Source organism: Lutjanus erythropterus, chromosome 21, assembly GCF_056507025.1.
Source record: "Lutjanus erythropterus isolate fLutEry1 chromosome 21, fLutEry1.hap2, whole genome shotgun sequence".
Lineage (NCBI taxonomy): Eukaryota > Metazoa > Chordata > Actinopteri > Lutjaniformes > Lutjanidae > Lutjanus > Lutjanus erythropterus.
This window is the reverse complement of record NC_139337.1, coordinates 31,809,993-31,826,087: the sequence shown is the minus strand read 5'-3', so window position 1 is coordinate 31,826,087 and position 16,095 is coordinate 31,809,993. Positions and strand designations below refer to the sequence as shown.

General features: G+C 39.9%; 1 protein-coding gene across 1 annotated transcript; it reads right to left on the bottom strand.

Moving 5' to 3' along the window:
- Nucleotides 1-7,221: 7,221 nt before the first annotated feature.
- On the bottom strand, nt 7,222-15,542 carry LOC146307906 (coagulation factor XIII A chain-like). Its single transcript, XM_084710422.1, has 17 exons — nt 15,498-15,542; nt 15,249-15,345; nt 14,982-15,158; nt 13,857-14,105; nt 13,285-13,403; nt 13,093-13,200; nt 12,724-12,898; nt 11,981-12,119; nt 11,541-11,644; nt 11,370-11,458; nt 10,554-10,707; nt 10,311-10,420; nt 8,988-9,153; nt 8,700-8,854; nt 8,368-8,504; nt 8,175-8,280; nt 7,222-7,435 (listed from the first exon to the last, which is right to left on the bottom strand). The coding sequence occupies exons 1-17, from the start codon at nt 15,540-15,542 to the stop codon at nt 7,400-7,402; spliced, it is 2,166 nt and encodes a 721-aa protein (XP_084566548.1). The 3' UTR covers nt 7,222-7,399.
- Nucleotides 15,543-16,095: the final 553 nt, after the last annotated feature.

The window sequence follows — 16,095 nt, the reverse complement described above, 5'->3', positions numbered from 1 at the left end:
ACGTCGTGTGTTTCTGTCCTGCTACGTCTTTTTCATTTTTTCCACTGTTATGTCTGTTGTGTATGAAATGCACTGATTGATGCAAGAAATGCAGTAAAACATGATATAAGCTGCATTTTGTAATTTTGCTCTCTGTGGAATGTGATCTTTGTTTACCACCTGAAAACAGATGTTAACTTTCTGCTTCTTGGTTTTTAACAAATAAAGACTGTAGGTCTGACTTTTAAAGTTAAAATCACTCAGTCAAGAAAAGAAAACAGTCAGAAAGTCAAGATTAAATGGTTTTAAAACCCTGTTGCATCACATCTCTGCTCATAATGTGCACGTTTTTAACAATATATGCCAAAAAAGTATTTATTTGTATCCTCACACCCAAATTCAGTCATGTTTTCTTCCTGTTTGAACCATTTTTCAACCAATAACATCATGACATCCACACATCACTTAAACTTTCAGCAGCTCAGAGCAAAGATTCAGTACAAACAGTTATTATCTCTGGAAGTTTTGTCACATGAAGAAAAGTCTTTGAAATCTTGAATGCAGGACAGAATATTTTTATAACTGAAGCAGAAGTTAAAAAGTCTTCTTCCTCCACGGCTGCAGACTTTCTTAATGTTTTGTGTGTCGGAGAACTGCAGGTTCAAACTTCCTGATGTGATCAGAAGAATCTGATAGAGAAACAGAGCAGAAACAGAACGGTGTGTACTGTTGACATATGAAATACAGACTGCAGGAGCCTCCATTTCATTATGGACACACACACACACACACTCCCACACACACACACACACACACACACACACACACACACACACACAGAGCCAGAAAAGCAGCTAACGGCATTACATCACTAATCCAATCACTGCTTTTCACCTCAAACGGCCACTTTTCAATTCAGATTAATCTACTGAGATACAAAGAGCCCACCCCCATCACACACACACACACACACACACACACACACACACACACACACACACACACACTGTTCAGAGATCATGCACATTAAGATGATAACATGAGGAACATACTTTTACTTTTTCATGCAGGTTTTTATGCTCATTTCTAACTTCCTGTCAGACAGATTATGTTGCGTTCAGAGAGGAAATTTACCACAACTTCATGAAGAAGTTTATACTCCTTATATTTTCAAAACAGGCTCATTACTTTAGTTTTAATATATCTGAGGGGAAATACTGATTTTTGTAATTATTTTTACTTTGCATTTTTGCACCAACATGACTGATTTTAGCCTAAATGTAGACAACACGTAGAAAAGACGATTCACTGACGTAACAAGATGAAAACTATGCAAAAGACAAAAAAACAGACATACAAATACAGAAAAGACTTAATGAGACAAAAAAAACAGACTAACACGACAAAAAAAACACGTAAAAGACTTAACAAGATGAAGACGACAAAACGAAGAAAAACAAGCTAAGGAGACAAAAAACTACATAAAATATGTAACAAGTCAAAAAAGACCAAACAAAACAAAAACAATAAAAAGATGTAAAGAAACAAAAAGGACATTACAAGATGAAAAAGACACAGCAAAACTAAGACCAAGCTAACAGAACAAAAAAAACACAGAAAACACACATAACAAGATAAAAAGACAAAAAACAACAAAAAGATGCAACAAGACGAAAAAGAGACATAAGAAGACAGAAAAGACACAAGATTAAAAAAAATAACAAAAAAGACAAACTAAAAACAACTTAAGCTAACAAGATAAAAAAAAAAGAAACTTACTGCAATCCGTTTCTGAGTTTTGAGCCAAACTCAAACTTTTATATTCGCAAAAAGTTTAACCAGCTACTGATGTTTTGTTGAGATAATTTACTTTTCTTTACTTTAGATAAACTTTGGTGACTTACTCTTCAGAATCAGGACAAAACTGTACTGTGAGGGTTTTTTTGCAAAATTTGAAAAGATCAGACTCTTGGCTATTAAACCTTGTAACAGTCCAACATCAGAGGGATTAAATATGACGTCTTACAGAGTCGACAAAATGTTCCGTTTTCATTTCACAGCGTCGTCGTAGTGAGCAGACATTTTATTTTTAAAGTGTCTCAGAGTCTCTTAATGTGAATCAAAATACACATTTTTAAACCATAATTCTTATTTTTGATTAGCTTTGAGAAGGACGACAGAGTCGACATGTTGTGGTTGAGCTTGAGCAGTTTTTCTGCCTTTTTTTAACCAGGAAGTGAGACGGGGTCCTCAGAGTATAGCTGACCCTTTCTATGCCTGATTAAATCGTGTTTTTGTTGACAGAAATCTGGGACACGACTTTAAAGAAAGAGAAGAGAACATTTTTTAGACCTCAGTTATCAGCAGATATTGTTAGTTTGAGATTTTGAAGGATTTTAACACATTTTTAATTCTTGTCCGGGTCTTTTCTGACACAGAGAGAGTTTAGAAATAAGATATCAAAGCAAACCAAAACATTTCGTAAATTACATGTATGTTTTTTTATGTATAAATCCTTAAAGAGTACATTTTTAGTAATAATAATATTTTTTTAAGTTAAAGAATGGGAGAAATCTGCATCCAAATAACTTCTACTGCTTCATTTCATCCGGACCGTGTGCTCAGTTCCATCTTTCTGTTGTCTTTTATTCAGCTTGTGTTATTTTAACTTAACTTTTTACCAAGAGCTGTGATGCATCATGGGACAAAAAAAAGAAAAAGAAATTACAGGAAAAAAAAAGTTTACCTCTCTTTTTGCATCCCGGCCTGAAAACCAGAGACGCAGAAGAGAGAGTGTGATGTTATTTATTGGACTGTAACCATGGAGCCGTTGCCCAGGAACGAACCATCGCCAACAAAAGGGTGGATTCATCCATTCATCCAGCGGAGAGGAGGAGGAGGAGGAGGAGGAGAGGCATCCCCAAACTCAGCCGAGCAGAGTCTGCAGCAGCAGGAGAAAGGAGATCTGAGCTGGAGGGTTTCCCAACACGGAGTTGACACAGTTGTTGTTGATGAAACTTTACACACTCCTCCTCCTCCTCTTCCTCCTCCTCCTCCTCCTCCTCCTCTCTCTTCATTGGAGCGTTGTCCGGACAGGCAGGCAGGCAGGCAGTCACATGAAGCCAACACCTGTCGGCAGTGTGGGGGGATGACGAGCACATGCTGCTGCTGCTGTGTCTCTGTTTCCCCAACCGGCTCAAAAACACATGTGCACGTTCCCCTCTGCTCCACGTTCTCCTCAGAGCCGTTCTCCTCCTCAAAAAGCATTAAAGATGTTTGAAAAGTGCAGCTCAGACGTGTGCCGTGAGGCAGCAGAGGAGTCAGGATGGTGGTGTGGGGGAGCAGAGCAGGAGGGAGGAGGGAGGAGGGGGTGAAAAACCGGTTTCCAATAGTGACGGATGATTTGTAGGTAACAGTTGTTTGCCTTGCAGCCTGAGGCCTGCCCTGCTCAGCCACACAGAGTCTGCAGCGTGCAGCGTGAGCGCAGCACACACTGAAGAGGAGCAGCTCAGCTGGAAAGTTGCTGCAGATCATTTTTCCTCTTCAACACTTCTGCAAAAGTAAAATGCATCGATCAAATCTGTCCGTTGTAATGAGGATGTTTTCTGTCCTCTGCTGCGGGGTGGAGACACGCTGCAGAGGACATTGCTCAAGAGCAATGACTGACTGACAGACAGAGAGGAAGCAGGAAGTGATGCTTTGTGAGCCATGTTTGTAGTTTAACATGACCACACACATGACACAGAGAGGAAAGATTCATGTGTTTGTATGTGGACTGAAAATCTGTGCTCAAGTGCAAGTACTGTTACTTTACTGAAATATTATTTAATTACACATAAAAGTACTGGTATTGCAACACCAAAACAGTTGAGATGTTGTGTAAAACAGATAAAAACAGAATGCAATGATTTACAAATAATTTTCCCATATTCAATTGAATACAGTACAAAGATATTTAATGTTCAAACTGATAAACTTTATTGTTTTTAGTAAATCTACACTCATCGTGAGTCTGATGCTGCAAAGTGTTTCAGAGTCCATGTAGTGTCCTTTATACAATGATGAGGGTTTTTAATGCAGTGCTGCCTGAAGGGTCAAAGGTCACAGACAGTCAGTGTTGGTTTTCAGTCTGTCTCCTTACGTGCAGAGATTTCTCTGGATTCTCTGAATCTTTTCATGATATTATGGATTATTGATGGTGAAATCTATAAATTCCTGCAGTTTTGTGTCGACAAACGTTCTTAAACTGTTTTTCACAAAGTGGTGAATCTGACCCCATCCATGCTGGTGAACCACTGAGTCTTTCCAGGACGCCCCTCTAATACCCAATCATGATCCTGTCAGCTGTTACCAACTCACCTGTTCACCTGTGGAACGTTCCAAACAGCTGTTCTTGGAGCGTTCCTCAACTTTCAGTCTTCTGTTGCTCCTTTTACAACTTTTTTAAAACATGTTGCAGGAATCAAATTCAGAATGAGTGAATGTTTACAAAAATCAATTAAGTTAATCAGTTTGAAAATTAAATATCTTGTCTTTGTGCTGCATTCAACTGAATACAAAACAATAAAATTATTAAAATTATTTGCAAATAATTCCATTCTACTTTTATTTACATTTTACACAACATCCCAACTTTTTTGGAATTGTGGTTGTTAAAAAGATACTCAAGTAAATTCATCTCAAAAACTGCTTTTTAACCAACATCCAATCAGAAGTTTAAGTTTCTCCAAACTCTTTAAAGGTTGTTTGAAGTACAGGAATTGTTTCAAGGGTTAGAGAAAGTGTTATGTTAATGACAGGTCCTCACACACAGACTAATACAAGTATGTGTGTGTGTGTGTGTGTGTGTGTGTGTGTGTGTGTGTGTGTGTGTGTGTGTGTGTGTGTGTGTGTGTGTGTGTGTGTGTCAGACTGATGTGGTATCTGGACAGACCAGTTTTGTGATGCTGATACATTAGATACTGTCACCATGGTGACGACTCACCTGTTGCTGTCAGGGGTGGGGGATGGGAGTGTTGACACCTATGAAATACACACACACACACACACACACACACACACACACACACACACGTCACATCATCTGTCAGGGTTACGTCAGGTAACTTTTTCTATAAATGATCTTTGATAGTGAGAATATAACTTAGTCTCCATGATCAACATCAGATCCTTGCTAGAATACGTTTGCACCTCTCAGGCCGTCCTCACCTGAAAAATCACCATACAGGTCAGCTGTGCATGCAGCTCATGGAGAGGTGAAGCCCCGCCCCCTTCAGGTGGACCACCACCAGACCTAACTTCAGGAGAAATATGAGTTCAGAGACAAATCATCTTTTCATCCTGTTTGATTCTGTCCAGGAAGTTGCGCAACAATTAACACAAAATCAGCAAATCCAAGTGAATTCTGCATGAACCTCATCTCTGCAGGAGGAACCCTTCTGGAACCCTTATTTCTAAGAGTGTAGGTCCTCAGCTATTATTTACATAAAATAAAAGTGGTTCTGGCGGCACGGTGGTGCAGTGGTTAGCACTGCCGCCTCACAGCAAGAAGGTCCTGAGTTCGATCCCCCGGGTTTCTGTGTGGAGTTTGCATGTTCTCCCCGTGTCTGCGTGGGTTCTTTCCGGGTTCTCCGGCTTCCTCCCACAGTCCAAAGACATGCATGCAGGTTAATTGGTGACTCTAAATTGCCCGTAGGTGTGAATGTGAGTGTGAGTGATTGTCTGTCTCTATGTGTCAGTCCTGCGATGAACTGGCGACTTGTCGAGGGTGAACCCGCCTCTCGCCCAGTGTCAGCTGGGATAAACTCCAGCAGCCCGCGACCCTCACAGATGGTTACAGAAAATGGATGGATGGTGGTTCAACAACATTTTTGTAACTCAAGTGTAAACAACTTTTCAGAAGATCTTTTTTGTTCCAGGAAGCAAAAATTAATTAATTAATTAATTAATTATTTAAAATAATTTCTGTCTGAACACTCTGAGAGTCACATGACAGAACCTGACAAATCAAAATGTAGGAAGTCTTAAGACATTTTTAAAAAGGCTGCTGGCTCCCTCTAGTGGTGAGACTGTGTAACTGCAACTCACAGCTTTCTCTCTCTCTCTCTCTCTCACTCTCACACACACACACACACACACACACACACACACGTCCTCACTCCCATCACATATATATAAAGCAGCTTGGTCACTGATCCTCTTCTTCACGCTGTGATTCTGTAGGAAACCCTCTAGTGTCATTTTTAAAGAGCCGTCAAACTGAGGTGATGGAGTATAAAGCGTGTACGTAACGTAGCGTCACAGAGTGATGACACATAAGTTACTTTTCACTCAAACTTGACTTTTTTTTTTTTTACCATCAGTGTTCATGATGAATTTGAAAATAACAGTCAGTGACCCTTTCAGTGGTTTTGAAAATGCTTTTATTGTTAGTAGAAAAGTTCTGCATTAATAAAAGTGTTAAAGTCACAAAGACAAAAGTTCATAATCACATTTGATTTCATTCAAAAATGGACAAAAATTGAAATCCACACTGAGAGCAGGCTGTGACGTGTCTCTGTGTCGTCTCATCAAAATGATGACTGGTGTTGTTTATCGATCGAGAGGCTTTATGATTGATTAATATTTCATATCAACTCATTCTGATGTGTGATGAAGGACAGACGATCCAACTGAGCCGTTTCCTGCTCACGTTTTAGTTTGAAAATCAGATTTCTATCATGAAAAGTCCAAGTTTTATTTGAATTTACTGATTAAACTGTGTGTAAAGATGAAACTACCTGAGAAAACCTGTCATTTTTTTTTAATTAGAAGAAAAGAATAAGTTTCTTGTTTACCGCCAAATAACCCAGAAAAATGTAGATGTTGCTTTAAATTTAGTTTAATTATTAAATTATATTTTTATATCAGTAAATCTTGTGTCCACAATGTTAAAATAATTGTTCACATAATTATTGCCAAAGTTTAAACTGCATTTCCACCTGAGACTCATTAATTATAATAATTTGTAAACATACCAAATGTTTGTGTTTTCACTGGGAAGAAATGTTTGATTTTTGTTGTTTTGTATGTTATTTAGTTTCCTGTTTGCTCTTTGATATGAATATATGTTGTCATGAGGATTTCATGAATCTAAAATATGAGTTTTACACGTTCTACTGACCTCAGATCACCAAATCAACAAAAATAAATCCTCTGACTTCTTCAATTAGCCTGAAAAAGGGTTTTTAAAAATAACTTCAACATCTGTGGAGCAAAATATTAACACTGAATTTCCTACATTTGTGTGACTGAAATTAAAGAAAATAAATCATCAAAGAAGTTACATATGTGCGGTTTGTTGGCTCCGCCCACTCTGTGATTGGTGGAAGCGTTGTGGAAATGGCAAGGGGCGGGGTCACATCTCTGTGAGCCAATCATCTCAGGCTGTGATTGTGGTTTCGACCATTCCAAACACCTGAAAAACACAACATGGCATCAACGGATGAGCCAACAGCGGTTCACTGAAGTCAAACAGGATTCATTCTCCCGCTGTACGGTGGCCATTATGGGACAGAAAATACATTTTAAATTAGCAAAATAAACAAACACAAAATCGAATGCACACACAAATGACACAACGTAAACACAAGTACTGGTCTAATGCTAATGCTAGTATGTTAGCCAAGTGTAACATTTATGCTTTGAGCTGCGGGACGTTAGCATACAACAATAAGTATTTTAGCAAGAATGCTAGCATGCTAAGAGTATGCACTGCTATTTGTATTGTTTGTCTAGAATTTTTGCTATTGTTGGTGGATTTATTACACGTTTTGAGCTAAATTTAGCATATAACATGCTAACAGTTAGTTTGGAAAGAGTCAGAGTTGTCCCTTAGACCATGGAAATAAAGAAAAGGGATATAAATATATAATCGATATTTTTTTCTTTTTTTTCCTCTTTCTATATTATATAATATATTAATAATACAGGTCAAGTGTCTCAATTTATTTTATGCTATTTTTATGTTACTAGTGTCACTGCACTTCATATGTGTGTGTGTGTGTGTGTGTGTGTGGGGGGGGGGGGGGTAGATTTGTTTGTCCTGCACGTGTTCAAAAAGACAATAAATACAGTTTCAGATATTGAGCTAAAATAGTCAAAAAACAAATAAACAAACAAACAAAAAAACAGTAATGTGAGCAGAGGAAGGTCACCTGGTTGAGGTTGTTGCAGTCCAGCACTGCAGAGAGGGTCCGCAGTCCTGTCAGCCGAGGGAAGAAGGACTCCTTCCAGGAGATGGAAGCCTGAGGATCAACGAACCTGAAACACACACACACAGAATAAATACACAGCTCACACACACACACACACAATAACACAACGTCAGACAGTCAGAGGTGTGTGTACCTGTAGTAATGTGTCCTGTGGCTCATGAGTCCAGGTCCCTCCATGGCCACGTGGACGTTCTGCAGAGTGAAGTTGAAGGGGTTGGTGAAGGAGACTGTCACAAACATCTCCTGCTGCACCTGAGGAAGTCCGCTCACCTGCAAACACCAAAGAAGAAGAACAACAACATGAAAAAGTCAAACTCTTGGCTATTAAACGTTGCAACAGGCCAACCGTCAAGGGATTATATGTTTATTTAATGTCGGCGTCAGTTTTCCATCTGACCGAGTCGACAAAATGTTCCGTGTGTGTGTGTGTGTGTGTGTGTGTGTGTGTGTGTGTGTGTGTCTTACCGTCATGGTGAGCTGCGGGGTCTGCAGGTTGATCACCTTGATGGCCGTCACTGATTGGTCGTCAGCCTGTCCCGTCACAATAAAGTGCAGGGAGAGCTGAGAGCCCAGGTGAGGCAGGTACTCCTGAGCTGTGACCTTCAACATCACACGCTCCGCTGCAACACACACACACACACACACACACACACACACACACACACACACACACACACACACACACCCTGATTGTTACCAAGTTTTATTCCTCAAACCATAAATTCACAGCTCTTTCCCACTGATGCTGCTCACTCTGATTGGCCGCCACGGTGACACTGAAGTCCTGATCTTTGAACTCTTTGGCTGTGACTCCGGTGTAGAAGATGACCGTCCCGGCCAGGTGAGCTTGGACCGTCCTGGAGGCTTCACCCTGGTTCTGGAAATCCACGGCCAGGTTGACGTCCTGACCCAGCTGGACCTGGAGAGGGGGGCGGAGGGACGGAGAGAAGGTTGAGCTGATGGATGAAGACGTGTTGTGGACGTCAAACAGCTGGTCGCAGCAGACAGAGGGGGTTCTCAGGAAGAGCGCGAGAAAGGAAGTGACAGAGGTGTCGACGTGATATAAACCGTCTTTGATCATGAACTCTCATGTGGTTTACACTGCAGACTGGAGTCTCTGTGAACAGAGACAAACTAGACCTACGGTGTTCGTCTCCTGCTCGCTGCTGGACGTGTTGTCTCTCTCAACAGAAGCCCTTTACTCCCAACATGAGAAACTTGTCTCAGAATGATGACTTGTTACCTTAAAATAATGACTTATTGTCTTAAAATTATAACATTTTATCTCTGAATGATTTATTATTTGAAAATATTGACTTCTCATTGCAAAAATGACATATTATCTCAAAATAATTAGATATTACCTGTAAAATAATTCCATATTATTGCAAAAATAATGAGTTATTATCTTAAACTCATTATCTTATCTTGCCTACGACAACACTTGCTACAAGTCTTAAATAATGAGCGAGTTAGTATCGCTATTATTTAGCAATACTGACTCATTTTGAGATAATTGATTATTTTGACTTACTATTTCAGAATAATTACTTACTATCTTAAAAAATAATTATGTATTATTGCAAAAAAAAATACTTTATTAACTCATAAATAATGACTTATCCTAAAATAATGAGTTATCATCTTGAAATAATGACTCAAATTAATGATTTATTTTATAACATTTTATATCAAAATAATGAGTTTTGTCACAAAATAATGTGTTAGTATCTCATTATCATTTGAGAAAAATTCACAGTATTTTTCACACTTGGCTGACTCATTATTTTGAGATATTAATTTGTTATATGTTTTCCACTAGACTGTCCTCTGACTGACATCCAGAATAAGAATAAAATCATCCCGAAGCCTTATTTATTATTTCCATGGACTTTAACGCATCATTTCATTTGATGACATTTTGGCCAACATTAAAGGTCCTCGGTGTCCTCGTCCCTGAAGTGATGAAATTAAAGACATGACAGACAGACACGGATGGATGGATGGATGGATGGATGGATGGATGGATGGATGCAAGTACGATGGGAGAGACAGATGTGTGGACAGATGTGTCACCGGTTCACATGAGATGGCGGCAGACATCTGGGCCTCAGACAGCTCGGAGTGATCCCTCTCACAGCCGTATTCCTCCGCCCGAGCCATAGTATCGTCGTCATCTTTGCTCCCTGGAGACAGAAACCAGTTCAGTTCAGACGGGGCTCCAACTGCTCATAACTGCTCATAACTGCTCATAACGCTGTGAAGCTTCAGTGAAGTTGGCTCTGTGTGTGTGTGTGTGTGTGTGTGTGTGTGTGTTACCTTCAGGGTACTTGTAGGTGTATGTGATGTCCATAGGAGCTGAGCTGCCGACAGACTTGGTGTAAATCACCTGTCCAATGTGAGTCCTCTCCACCCTGTACGGAGTCGTTGTCCCGTAACGGTTCCGCTTGTGGAAGACCACGTCACTGTTCACCTGGAGGGACGGAAAAAAACTGTGAGGATGAGAACTCTTCACGTTGAAAGTGAGCGGAACACGGACGGAACCATAACACCGAAAAGACGATTCACCGGTGGATCCATCAGTACGTCACACAAAACAGACATAACAAGACCAAAATAAGTATATATAATAAGTATATATATAAGTATAAGAAGAAAACGATGTAAAAGCCAAACAAGTAGAAAAAGACATAAGACTAAAACCACGTCAAAGACGTAACAAGATGTAACAGACGCAAGACAAAAATGATGTAACACCACAAACCACGTAAAAGACTAAAATGACATAAAAGATGAAAAACAAGATGAAAAACACTGTAAAAATGTAACGAAACAAACAAGGTGAAAAAGACATAACAAGATGAAAAGATGTAACAAAATGAAAAAGACATTAACAGGACAAAAAACAACTGACAAGATGTAACACGATAAAAAAGTTGTAAGAAGATGAAACGTACAGAGTGGGAGACTCTGCTGCAGAAAAATGCTAAATACTAAGTAAATACTTTTACTTTTGTTCCTTCAAGTCCAGTTTTAAAGGCGGACCTTTATGTGTAGGAATATTTCTACTCTGTGGCATTTCTTCTTTTACACTTTCTGAACACGTCTGTCACGACTTCCTGCTCTGAAACGAACCTCAGCGAAGACGAATCCACAGTCGAACGGGTGACACAGCAGACCGTTCTTGATGGCAGCGACTGAGGCTGGACCACAGCGATAATGTCCTGTAAACCAAACACACAGTCATGCTTATCATCCGTCCATATGTCTCTTTCTTCTGTCTGTCCGCCTGTCTGTCTGTCTCACCGTCGCTGGTCTCCTGCGGCGTGGCGTCCACCACCTGCCATCCACTGAGGCTGGGTGGCAGATCTCGGCGCTGAAGGCACACCTCGTTCCAGCAGTGGTAGTTCCTACAAACAGAAAATGCACCATCCTGTACTTAAACAAATCATATATTAGATCAATTCTAATGTCTAAATTATTATTATTTATTGTATTTATTATTTTCTTCTTTTTTTAGACTGGTGAAGAAAACACAGTCATTAGTATTATTATTACAATGACACTTAAAGGAATGAAAACCAGTGTTTGTTTTAGTCAAACAAACTATTTCATACAGTTTCACAAAATATTATTTCTTTTATAATATAGTCATATATATATTTTATAATTTTTTAAATAATACTAATTTGTTATACACCTTAGATAAGCGAATGTATATGTGACTGAAAGTGATTTGGACCAACCAGATGGAGTCCCTAGTGTGGCGTTTGTCCGGCGAGCCGTCCGGCTTGAAGATGAGGTCGGTCTTCAGGTTGCCCGTGTTGTCGTGAGCCGAACTGAAGTTGGTGATGACCCTCGCCGGGATGCCGAGGCAACGAAGGACTGCGAGGATATAAAACTGCCACAGTTACCATCAAAACTTAAATAACATTGTTCCCTCATGTATGTCACTTTCCAGCCCCACAGAAAAACACTCGAGGCTCTGCAACCTTTAGATTTATCGTAAAATAAATAAATAAATAAATAAATACAATTATTTAAAGCTAAAACAACATATTTGATAACCAATTAGCTGCTGTGAGACAACAGCTAACGTTAGCATTTGATAGTGTTGCACAATATGATAGGAAAGTAAATCAATTCATGTCTCTTTGCAGTCATTTTGTGTCTCTCTGTGGTTGTTTTGTGTCTCTTTGCAGTCGTTTTGTGTCTCTCTATGGTTGTTTTGTGTCTCTTTGCAGTCGTTTTGTGTCTCTCTATGGTTGTTTTGTGTCTCTTTGCAGTCGTTTTGTGTCTCTTTGCAGTCGTTTTGTGTCTCTCTGTGGTTGTTTTGTGTCTCTCTGTGGTCGTTTTGTGTCTCTCTATGGTTGTTTTGTGTCTCTATGGTTGTTTTGTGTCTCTTTGCGGTCGTTTTGTGTCTCTCTGTGGTCGTTTTGTGTCTCTCTGTGGTTGTTTTGTGTCTCTGTGTGGTGTCTCTGTGTCTTACAGGTGTTGAGGACTCCGGCGAACACCCAGCACTGGCCAAAACAGATGGGGACTCCGGTGTTGATGTACTGCTGCAGGATCTTGACGCTGCCAGTCCAGGATGTCGGTGACGTGCCCATGGAGTAGTCGTCACTCCAGTTCCCAACCAACACACCGTTGTCGTCCTGAGAGTTGAACTGAGGAAAGATGGAGGTCAAAGGTCTGTGTTGGTGTAAAGTAGCGTGTCATTGTTTATCCTGTCAGCGTTTGTCAGATTTGCATACTTCTATCGTATATCTGCTGAGATATTTCAGTCTGGACCAGCGTGCCGGACTGATTGACTATTAGCTAAAACTGAAAAGGTGCAAAGTTTTGGAGGCAGTATTCTCACCATGGCGGATCCCTTCCTGACCAGTTTGATGATGTCGCTGCGGTCGTAGATTGGCATCCGAGACGCATCCAGGATGTAAATGCAGGCATCCAAAATACCACGTTCAAACTGCAGGGAGGAAACACGTTAACTTTAAGTTCAGTCTTTATCGTTTGTCACGATGTGTTTGAGTATGTGTGTATTGTTGTGTACCTGTCCATACATCCAGTTGCGGTGTGTCACAGCTCCAGTTGAACCCTGATAGATCACACCGCAGTCGTTCAGGACGTACTCCATCCGTTCAGCTTCATCAGGAATATATGCCGTGTCGGCTGCAAAAAACAAACACAAAGTTGATCAGTTCTGCTTATCAAAGGTCATAAAACTATTAAAATTCTCAAAAATGTCACCTTTCGTGTGTAGAAAACATCAACACTGTTTTTCTTTTTAAGTATACATTTACTGTTAATTAATAAATGAAATGACCAGTTTTTAAGAATAAGGGGAAGAAGGATGTGTGGAATTAAAAAGATGATTCCTTTTTTTCTGCTGCGTTTATTTTGATCCTTAAAAAATAAAAGTGTCCAGTGTGAGTCTGACTGTGTTACAGGTCTGCACCAAGCTGATCGGAGACACTGAAACTATCCGATACAACTCAATAAATCTACTTTAAATTCATTTGAGGTGAACAGTGAGACCACAGGACAGAAAAACTACCTTTGATGCTCAGCAGTACTAAAACTGAACACGAGGAGGCAGTAAAAAGTCAGCAGAAGATTTCGTACTTTCACACCAGGCGTTGCACAGCAGGTACATGTCGGTGGTGGCGTCCCTCCTGGTTCGCTGCATGCCGTTGCCGGTCACGATGGCCACGTAGGTACGGAACTTCCCCACGATGGCGTTGGCCGTCGGCGTGATGCCCAGCACCATCGCTTCGCCCTGCATCTCCAGAATCCTCCCCGACCAGGGACCACCGAGACGGTGCCCGAAGGTCACCACCACCAGAGAACCCTTACTGGCTGAAGGGTTGGAACCTGGAGGAGGAAGAGGAGGAGGAAGATGATGAGTCTGAGGTGGGAAGTAACTAAGTACAAATACTGTGTTACTGTACTTAAGTGGAGTTTCCAGGCATGTCTATTTGATTATTTATTTTTCTGACACTCTACTTTTTCTCCCTCCATTTTAAGACAAATATCTGTTTTTTCTCCTCCTCACATTTTCTAAACAGGCGTAGTAATTATTGATGGCTACTGCTTCCCCTGTTTGGGAAAATAAAATATTACAAGTAGAAAAAAAGTTCAGGTTAAAAAATCATTTATAAAAACAGAAATGTAATTAAATCTAATCTGGTATTGGGCTAATTTAAATGTAACAAGTGTTGTATTTGAGATCATTTTTGTTATTTTATTGAACTGAGGCCAAGATGGTGAACATCTGTCAGACACAGCAGCTCTGTGTGTGTGTGTGTGTGTGTGTGTGTGTGTGTGTGTGGGGAGTGCACGCACCAATTAGCCAGTCAAATCAATGTGAGGCTGCCTAATGAAGTGACGGTTGTCTGTTAATGAAGACATCTTCATCTGCTAATTGGTTAACGAGGGAGCTTTAACTGTGAGTCTCAGGTGGGCCGAGCCGCGGCCACTGAGCGCGCTCCGTAACGGAAACCACGCCCCCCTGTATGTCAATAAAACAGACTGAAGCTTCTGACACTTCTGAAATTCAGCTGCAGCTAAAATCACGTACAAAGATTAATAACTAACACAATTTATCTTGTTTGTATTATAATTGTATTGTATTATTGTATTATTATTATTACATTGTATTGAAAGAATAAATATTAATGGAGAATTTAAAAAAACATGTAGAGACAGTGACACCAGCCAATGGGAGGTGAGCTCAGAATTTAAACTCACCAATGAGGAACTCGACCTGGAAGTCGTCTTGTTCGGTCAGCAGGCGGCTGAACGTGACTCGAATGACGAACTCCTGACCACGACGGACCACCAGGTTGTCCATGTCGTAGGCGATGGTGCGGTGGTTCGGTTTGTTGATCTGCTGACACATGTCGATGTGCTGCACCGACAGAGACGCTGACGGGAGGACGAATATCGATCAGTAATCAGAGAACGTTTGATCGGTGGTCACAGACAGATCAATAAATCATAATAAACAGATCTCACCACCGACAGGTGCATAACTTCTGGGTCCGGCCTCGTCTTCAAACGGTTCAAATTCTGGGAAATCATTTTCATCATTCACAAGGTTGGAGGTCGGCACCTAAAGATCATTTTAAAAACAATTCAAATGAACAAATAAAATAAACTGATAGAAAATCAAGTAGAGTAACTGGTGAGTTCCAGAAAATTCAACTGATCCAAACATTTCAGTTTTTTATTCTGGTCGTGTTGGTGTCGTCAGCGATACAGTACCGGCTCGCTGTAGCGCCCCCTGTAGTTGTTGGCTGGACGAGACATGATGTCAGATGTTACACTGATGTCGATGAACTGAGAGAAAAAAAATATTTGACCAAAACAAGTCGCTCTCCAACGACATCTGAACAATATAAAAGCAAATTAAAACAGACAAGCAAGGAAATGTAATATAAGAAGAATATAAATGTAAGATTAAAATCTCATCATGCAACAGATTCTCTGCTGTAAGATTCTAGAAATATTCTATAATATTACAACAAGAAATAAAAATACTAAAGGCCAAATTTAGATTCTGAAATTAAATTATGTGAAAATGCTGTTGAATAGTTAGAGACACAGGAAGTGAGAAAATGGGAAGGAAGTTTTTTTAGTTTTGAATTTTGCATTTTGAGAATAAAGTTTCATTATTATTCCCAGACACATGAAAAAATAAATCAGGTGAGGAAGATTTTTCTTTTCTAATGCCAGGAACTAACTTTATTCTCAAGATGCAGAATAAAAAAAAATCATGAAAATCTATTTTCAACAACAACAAAATGAAACAAGAATTTGAGTTTTTACTAAGAATTTTTACTTAAGAATTAAAACATTCATC